Here is a 9,662-nt window from a genome sequence, read left to right as displayed (position 1 = left end):
CTCTTAATGTATTGTTAATACGGGTGTATTGATTTTAAATGCTCCGGAAATATTAATAAAGTCTGTTGTACTCGACTATGTGAAGGTGATGCAATGCTCACTTATACTGCCTTTCTGTATAAATATAATGGTTCGAGAGCCATGGCGTCATAATGATGGTATTAGGAGGTGGATTCACTCAGTTTAACATCGTGTGGGACATCGCTGAAGGCCTAGTCGTGAAATGCACGGACCGCCACTGGATTCATGTAAAGAAAATACACATATGTAACCTTACAGTAATGTAAGGTTTTCCTGAAAATGTTGACAGAAATCTAATTAAAATAGCTTATTCAAGAATCAGGTTTTACAGTATGCTTCATAAATGTGCCTGATTTAAGAAGTGTTGCAGTCCCTCTCACATTTCAAGTCATGTAATACAGAAGTTTCGCACACATCTGGACCTGTGGAAGATTCCTGTTCTGACTCTCTGTATGGCAGAGGTCACTAATGGCATGGACCCTGGCGTGTGTGCACGTCCAGACAGGAGAGGGTGTGAAGTTATCAGTGGCTCACATTACTGATGTGATGTTAATTGTCTGGAGGGTATTTAGTGTCCTACAAGGCACCATAATCATATTACATGAGGTTATAGATAACCTATAAGTACTGGCAACAGAGTTTCTACTTCATTCAGTAACTTTTAAATGGCATAGCTCTAGGTATATTGCTGACCTGTTGGATGTGTGGCAGATAAGGTATCATAAACCGTGACACTCCTAACACACCCACAGAGTCAAACTTGATTTCCTTGTTGTTAGGTGGAGTTGTTAGGAGTTGATGTTGGAAATGGTTCCTGGGTAGAAATACAGCCAATAAAATAAGATTTATTTGATTTCACTTCAACACCATATACTTGACATCATTTAACAGGTGATTCACTGATATCACCTAGGTGTGTGTGACAAGCAGAAAGTGTGCCAAAAGGGTTCTATGGGATCTTCAGGAAGGAGGGACCCCACCCATGTAATGATGAACTGAACCCAATACAACGTCAGCAATACTGAGAGATGGAATGTCTGATCTGTAAAAATGGGCTCCATTGAAAGTACTTTAAGTGTTCTCAGGTTGAAAACACAATCTGTTTCACTGACTTTATTATCATCTTTGCCGTTGTTGTTATTACTGAGGGCTGCTTGAATTGTATAGTTAACTACAAATACATGTTATTGTGATTTTATTCATTTTAGGGTGTGGGCGCATGACTACAATCTTGTTTGTACCTCACTAAACTTAAGCATAATTCTGTTTTTTTTTTTCAGTAGTCAGGCAGTCAATGCTGGCAGTTTCTCCTGAATAACTGGCATTTACTTATGATCTTTGTATCGAGAAGTAAGAAAATGGGGTGACAAGTTTACTCCAAGGATTTCCCTAACTGTAAAAAAATAAAAATCTAAGAGAAGCACCCAACTGTGGCATGTTGTATAGTACGCAGATAAGAGATGTTGTGGCATTTCAAATGACATTGTGTGCTCTCGGTCATCTCTTGCCACCGATCCCTGATATGCGGCCTTTTTTCAAAAACTGACAAGCTCTCCTCAATTGCTTGTGTCCAGACTATGTACCCAGTGAACGGACCAGGATATTCCTAGGCTGTCTCCAGACAGGCTAGCCCAAAGGCAGGTTGTAGCAATGGGCATTGATTAAAACACAAAGAGTGACCTTACTTCAGGTAGGCCATCCAGCAATTTTCTATTGCCCTGTTGAGCAAGTTCATATGTTACTCCATAATGACAGTGACAAAAGGTCCAAAACGTTTTAAGTCAAATCAAATGAGCAGGTAATTACTGTGAGTATAACACTGTAGACAAGGCATGACAAATGAACGTTTGGCGCTATAACAGGTGAATTTGTTTCATAAGGTTCTGGCCAACACAGAATTCCTGGTGGAACAGTTGGGACATATCTCGTCGTCTCACATAAATGTCTGTTAAAACGAGATGTCTGGTTTTCACTGCCAAAATTGATGCAATATTGCTTGTATAAAACAGTTTTTATGAAGCAGTTCAGGTGTAGTTAGGGAACCTTTCTTTTGTGCAATGACAATAAAGATCTATCAAATCTAATCTAATCTAATCTAATCTCATCTAATCTGAATTTCTGGAAATTTCACCATGGAGATATAATCTGAAATGTCTTTCTTGTTCCCCTACATTTAATGAATCTTTTTTTAATCTCTTTTCTTCATTGTGCCTGTAGGCTTACTCTACTGTCTACATATATCAATGTCATTATTTAACAAGGAGTAATGCACCTTCAAATCTGAACAGCAGATCCAAAAACATAAAAGGCTTCACAAAGTCATCAAAATCATGAAAAGTTATGATTGTATAATCTGACTTCACGAACATATGGACTGATAATATAGGAAATAGATGCAGCAAGTCACAACCACTTCCTCCACGAGCCACTGGCTGTGTAAGGACAGTTTAGACTCTGCTGGGGATGATAAGAGTTTATGAGGAACAGCTACCTTCCTCCATTTTACGGGATGTCCAATCATCTAGTTTCCCCGTATCGTTTTTATATCATTTAAACTTTGCCCCTACAAATCTACATACAAAAGCCAGATTGTATAATGAAGATACAATTCTTGTTGATTTGTAGAGCACACATTTTAGTGTAAATTTGTACCTGAAAACAAATCGAATTACAAAAGGAGAAGTGTTAAAAAGAAAATCATGGTTGTGTTTAAAAAACTGGGGGACAGTTAGTTGTTCTCATGCGTCCTGAGGAAATCCAGTGGCCCCATTGCACCCGCAATCTCAGAGACACATTTCAAAACACACAGCCCACATGTTTGCATGTCCCTGTCAGGCACCTGAGCAGAACAAACACCACAGGAGTTGACGGTCTATGTAATGATTGATGGGATGGGCTGGCTGATAAAATGTATGACTGTAAGGGCCTCTTGAGTTGAGCTTTGGCCTTATGTAAGCTGTAGTATCTTGAATAAACTCACTCTCTGATGAGCAGTGCTGGCTCTGTCATTACAGTCACAGAAGCCGGGGAAATCTTCTCAGTTTTAGCCAGAAAAAAAAACACACCTAACAAAACAAAAAAAATGATTGGGCGGAATTTAAAAAATGTCCTTGTCGTATCCTTTGGATTTTTATCCCTCTTCACAGCATATGGAGGACTGCAGAGTTTACAGGTAATAAGAACATTTGATATGTATGAAGGTGTGTTTATTCAAGTAGAATGCACAAATGTTGACATGTAATGGTTACTGTATATTAAATGATGTGGACTAAGTTTTCTTAAATGCTTTGGCAGAGAATAATATTTGAGTTCATAATACACATTTTTGATATTTACAAATATGGCCTGGTGCACTTTCAAATGTCAAATTTGTGTTAAGAGTTTAGTTAAGAAGTTATCCTATTGTCATGTACAAACAAGAATGTAAGTTCCAGAAATTACTAGTTTTATTTAACAATGTTCATCTAACGCAGCTGATGGTTAAACTGAAAGGTTTTAATGGTGAATTTGAATCTGTGTGTCAAGATCATTTAACAGGTTGTGATTTCACAGTTTAGAGTGAACGTTCTTTTACCATCACCCAGAGCAACTATCTATGTTCAAATTAAAGCTTTTTGTGGCACAAATTCATAGTTTTACAACATTTGTGTCATTATGTTAATTCAGACATGTAAGAATGATGTGTTGTCTTATTTCAACCATAGAGATTACTATAAACCTGTTTCTCAGAGAGAAGGCTTAGGATGCTTTGGTTTTTTGTACTTACTGTTGTTTTGTGTGTCCCAAACCAGAGCAGCCTGAATGCTGAGGAGGGCATGGGCGTGATCTCTCTGAGTGTGGTCTATGCCTCCATCATCGTATCCTCTATGTTCCTGCCTCACATCCTCATCAAAAACCTGGGCTGCAAATGGACAATTGTGGCCTCAATGTGTTGCTATATCACATACTCGTTTGGGAACCTCTACCCTGGCTGGTAAATGAGACATCTTGAATTCACCAAATTATATCAATGCCGTCCATAGTTAATGTATGTAATCTAACATACTGCATGTTTATGGCCATCATTGAGGGCAGCTTTCCATTTGTTTACAAATGTTCAACTCACACACATGCACACTCTCACACACTTATGTATGCACAAGCTAATGCTAACTGTTGGCTAATGCAGGGCCACTCTCATTCCCACCTCGGCCATCCTCGGTCTGGGAGGCTCTCCTTTGTGGTCGGCAAAATGCACATACTTGACCATCAGTGGAAATCGACAGGCTGAGAAAGACAACAAGAAAAATGAGGACATCATCAACATGTACTTTGGAGTCTTCTTCTTCATATTTCAGTCATCTGCAGTGTGGGGAAACCTCATGTCATCCCTCATCTTCGGGCAAGATCTAGAAATAGGTACAGGCAACTAACCCAAACAAATCAGCCGTAAATGATTGAGGACCCAACGTCAAAGGATCATATGTTAAAGTAACAGTATGTAGCATTTTTACGTTAGGGTTAGGATTAGGATGAGCAATTTTACCTTAAAATAACAGCTTAAAAAAAATGTGGGTGCTAAAATAACGTTTAATATGGAGAATGGCCTCTGTGCCATTGCCATACCAGGTTCCGTAGGCATGTTACTGCGCTATGTACGTTTCTGGAAGCTGGAGTAGGCTGCTACTCTCTGTCGGACTAGAAAGTAACTTATTTGCCGTCTTGCTTTGTCTTGTGTTGCAATTGCTTGATGTTTGACTGTGTTAGGAAAGTGGTTGACTCAGTACTTTGTCATAAAGTCAAAGTAAGCGAATTTCAACAGGTTTCTCTAGGTTTAGCCGCTAGCATCTCATTAGCGATTAGCAATTCCTCCATTGTGCTGCTTTAATAACTGAGTGTAATACTTGCATAAACATTAATATGGAACAGGATATAATGCATGATAGTTTTGCTGTTGTTATGTACTATGAGATGTTGGTTTGTTTGCAGCTGACATTCCAGAGGACCAATTCCAGTACTGCGGAGCAGCACCGTGTAGTGAAGAGTTTATCCCGTCAGGAAATTCAACACGACCTGCACAACACCTTGTCAACACACTTCTCGGCTGCTACATTGGTAAAAACTGGGCATTGTGTTCAAAATGAACAATATGACTGCTTCTTTGTAAAATAGTATTGGAAACCTTTTAGCTGTGGAAATATGCACCCCTTTCAAGCTTTACCCAACGTTATAACCAACAACGATTACATGTATGTATAAAGCTATATGAAGAAACATCAGATTGATAAAGAATCAATGAAGTTTGCAGATGTCACAACAGCCATAAACTTGCTAGTTATCTTCAACATGATGCCCTCCCACTCCCCAACTGCCAGTCAGTTGCTCTCCAGTTTCCGTGTAATATGCCCAGTGATATGCAATAAAGGTTGTTAGAATAAGCAGAGACCCCACCCTGTAGTAAAACTAATAAGAATGGATTCTGAATCATAAGTTGAAAGAAATATTAAAGTTATGATATGAGACTGGGACAAATGTTTGTTTCATAACAGGTGTAGGGGTGTTGGCCGTGATTGTAGTGGCTGTGTTCCTGGATAACATCGACAGAGACATGGCTAGGGAGTTCAGGAGCAACAGGACGCCATTTTGTGATACCTTCTTGGCCACCTTCAAGCTTCTGAAAGACAAGAGGCTGCTCATGCTCATTCCCTTGACTATGTACAGTGGCTTTGAGCAAAGCTTCCTGTCTGGTGAATACACCAAGGTAAAGAGTCAGTTACATTTATTCATGTATATTAATGCTAAACTTCAAGAATTACTTCACTAGACACCTCAGGTCTTTTACTAGAAGCTAACCTATCAATGCAAAATTACTACAATACTACTACTATAGATCAATAGCTGACAACGGGCAATTATGAACTGTTAAACAGCATGTACATTTAAACTTTTACAAACGTTTATTTTATTGTAATTACAGTGCATGAAATGCCCTGTATTGTTATTCCTAGGCTTCTTCTTCTTCTTCTTCTTATTCTTGTTACCTTTTTCTGCGATTAATTCAGCCCGAACCGCTTAACGTAGAAACTTCATTCAAACTTTGTCACGTAAGTCTTGTAAAGGACACTTATGCTATGTATTTTTCACTTTTCTAAACGTTATACTTTTTAAGATATTAAATAAAAACGAATCGAAATTTTCCGATTAACTTACATTGGGCCATTATGACATCATAATAGGGTCTTTAAACTGGCTTGCACCTGTGCTTCACTGACAGCTGCGCCAAATCAAAGGAACCTCTTCTCTGTCCCTCTCAATTTAACTGTAACTAGGAACATTAAGACACCTTCCATTCTCTACTTTTTTTCTCTCCATCTCTCTCTCTATCCCTCTCAGTCTACTTTCTCTCATACTCAATCTCTCTTCTTCACTCCATTTTTATCTCCTTTTTTCAATATTTTCACTCTTTTTCTCTTTCACTTTTCTTTCCTTTCTTCACTCTCCTTTCTTATTTCCTTCTTTCACTCTTCTTTCCTTTTCTTCTTTCCTTCTTCAACTATTATTTCCTTCTTTCACTCTTCTTTCTTTTCTTCTTCCACTCTTCTTTCCTTTCTTCACTCTTCTTTCTTTTCTTCTTTCCTTCTTTCACTCTTCTTTCCTTCATCCTCTCTTCTCTCCTTTCTTCACTCTTCTACTCTTCTTTCCTTCTTTCACTCTTCTTTCTTTTCTTCTTCCTTTCCTAACTTTTGCATTTCATGCACTGGTATTTCCTTCAGTAAATGCATTTTCTAGTTCATCTTATTATCTGATGTTTGAGTATTGTGTCAGCCTCTGGGAGGCTGTATCTTTAGATGTAGAGTAAGGTACTGGATACCTTAATTGTGTTGTAAGTTGTGCACACTGAAATTGTTGTTTTTTTATTAATTTTATAACTTATTGTGGTAGCTCTGGTATTTTCAGCATAGTTAGATTTATTAATTTGTAATGCCATGAAGAGACTGATCCCTTTTTGAGTTTTTGGTCACATAAAAGAAACTAATTTCTTATTACTAATTTCTCCCCTCTAGAACTATGTCACCTGTGCATTGGGAATACATTACGTTGGATACAGTATGATTTGCTTTGGCGCAGCAAATTCACTGTGTTCCTTTGCATTCGGGAAGCTCGCAAGATACACAGGGAGAATTCCCCTGTTTTGTTTGGGTAAGACGACACTTCAGTGCAGATTAGCATAAGAGATGTTTACTTAGTTGGGGAGACATGTTCAGACTGCTGGACCTTTAACCAGTTTCTCTGTTGATCTCACAGCTGCTGTCACAAATCTCAGCTGCATCATTGCTCTCCTGCTCTGGAGGCCTCATTCAGACCAGCTTCCTGTGTTCTTTGTGTTTCCTGCTTTGTGGGGTATGGCAGATGCTGTCTGGCAAACCCAAACGAACGGTAAGTAACTCTGACCTTTCTGTCAGTGGATGGTCAGGTATGCTAGAAATGACTACAATGATATCTATATTTGAGGGCGTAGATCAGTCAGTGTCTCAAGGTATCCTCAGAGGGATGTCAAATTAACGGCCAATCATTCAAATTGCAGCACTCTATGGAATTCTGTTTGCTGATAACAAGGAGGCAGCGTTTGCCAACTACCGCATGTGGGAATCCCTGGGCTTCGTCATAGCATTCGCATACAGCACCTTCCTCTGCCTCTCCTACAAGCTGTACATTCTCCTGGCCATGCTTATTCTCACCATGATCACCTACCCCATGGTGGAGTACCATCACTATAAGAATCCAGTGTCTTCCGAAAGTCTAACCTTAAACACCACCACTGAGAAAGAGAAGGACACTTACAAAGAGGGAGACATTATAAAACAGACCGAAATGTAGCTTTAAACATGAAATCCCCTGCTCTTTAATGATACAGCAGAGCAACCAGAGCACAATGAATGTGGCTGACCCTTGCACTGGCTCGTACTCACTTAATTTTCTTTATCTGAAAGTGATGCCTGCCATATTTGCATATGACGTGACATTTAACTCAGTATTTTCTCTGGGTGTTGTTTTTTCCAAATGATATAGCACAATAATGTATATATATTTTTTAAATCCCTTTGACACTATTATTCTTAAGAGTTCCTACTGTACAAAACCATAATGTTTGCATTTGAAAATGGGCCACATCTGTTTACGGTTTGTATGCACTTTTTATCTACAGTAACCACAACTGCTTTTATAGTACTATTTCTAAAGTAGGTAAACTTTTAGATATGCACTTTTTCAGCTTGTTTGCACATTGTATGAAATGGTCTGTATAATATATAAAGTAAAGTGATGGGGTTTGTGGCTTGTACATGTCCTGACATGTAAACTGATTGCTTTCAGTTCAAATTGAATCATTGATTTCAAACATGCCTCAATAAAAGATATATGCAATAATTAGAATACCACAATTAATCAAATACTTTATTTTATTTCAGAGAATGCTATTAAAGCTTATAGCTACAGCTTTCAGTTCAGTGGAGGTTAAGTGTTCCTCTTGGCATTGTGAGGCTAATAAAGTGGATGTTGTGAAACAGCCAATGCTAAATTGGCCACACTATGTACAGCTGAATGGCCAGTCCTTATCTAATGATGTCAGAGATTTTACACAGGCTACATAAATGGACACATTTACAACAGTTAAGTGTGACCTTCTAGGTTTCTACAGTACCACGATGTTCTTGGAGATTTGAAAGGCAAGAGTGGAATGAGACTTTCCCAAAGATTTTAAACCTTTTCCCCAAACTGTTGCCTGATTGTTTTCTGATTTTCTGTAGACCTAACCTTATAAGTGGTGAGTTTTTTTGTGAGTTTTTTCCCGAAATTGAGACCTTGTGACAAACTACGAAGTGACATGGCTATGACAGTACTGTTCTCCCATGAATTTAAATTTAACAATGCATACAACGATCATCTTGAATTTGCTGAGCCCATTGCAGGACTCTGTAGTATGCTCTACAGATTGGGCTTCTCATTTGCTTTATGCAACTTCATCTGTGTGTAGACCAAACTGTACCTGGTCTCTGGAGATCTAGTGATCTTGGTCGCAGGCATTGTATGTGTGGAAATTGTGAAGAAAAAGGAAAACAAGAACCGGACTGGCTGTCAGACCATGGGAGAAGACACATGCACTAACCCCCTTGGGAGTACGGTTGATGAATATTAATGGGCCCTGCTATACAATGGTAATGTGTAGAACCCATCATTTGAACTTTGCCCTTACAAAATCTCTAGGAGAAATATGCTCTTTGCTGAACTATGAACATACAAAAGCCAGTTTGTATAATTAAGATTAAATTCTTGTTGATTTGTACAGCATACATTTTAGTGTACATTTGGGATGCACCTAGAGGTACCCCTGAAAACAGACATAAATATAGCTGCAAGCAGCGATGGCGGTTTCCTCCTCCAGACATTGCGAACCAGGGAAAAATGTATTTGTTATTGAGGTAAAAAAGGACTGTATAATTATCTGGTAGGTTGCTAGATTGTGCTGCTCGGGCAGTGTCTGTAAGAACACCACAATCACGGCACTAGTCTTCTTGTTCTCTTTTAATAGGCTATCATCTGTTTTGTACATGACACTGCATGAGTTGTTACATGGGTGTGGTCTGCAATGAAAACAGAGACCA

At 38.7% G+C, this 9,662-nt stretch overlaps 1 protein-coding gene across 1 annotated transcript; it reads left to right on the top strand.

Annotated features, from left to right (window-relative positions):
• Nucleotides 1-3,103: 3,103 nt before the first annotated feature.
• Nucleotides 3,104-7,878, top strand: unc93a (unc-93 homolog A; the record flags this gene model as incomplete). Its single annotated transcript, XM_080833562.1, has 8 exons — nt 3,104-3,193; nt 3,813-3,994; nt 4,190-4,419; nt 4,990-5,115; nt 5,550-5,761; nt 7,065-7,200; nt 7,306-7,437; nt 7,586-7,878. 8 exons carry the CDS (start codon nt 3,104-3,106, stop codon nt 7,876-7,878), a joined length of 1,401 nt encoding a protein of 466 aa, XP_080689688.1.
• Between the last annotated feature and the right edge of the window lie 1,784 nt (nt 7,879-9,662).

This window comes from Sprattus sprattus, assembly GCF_963457725.1.
Source record: "Sprattus sprattus genome assembly, chromosome: 2".
Taxonomy (NCBI): domain Eukaryota; kingdom Metazoa; phylum Chordata; class Actinopteri; order Clupeiformes; family Clupeidae; genus Sprattus; species Sprattus sprattus.
The sequence above is the reverse complement of the archived record's forward strand: the minus strand, read 5'-3'. Positions and strand labels throughout refer to the sequence as shown.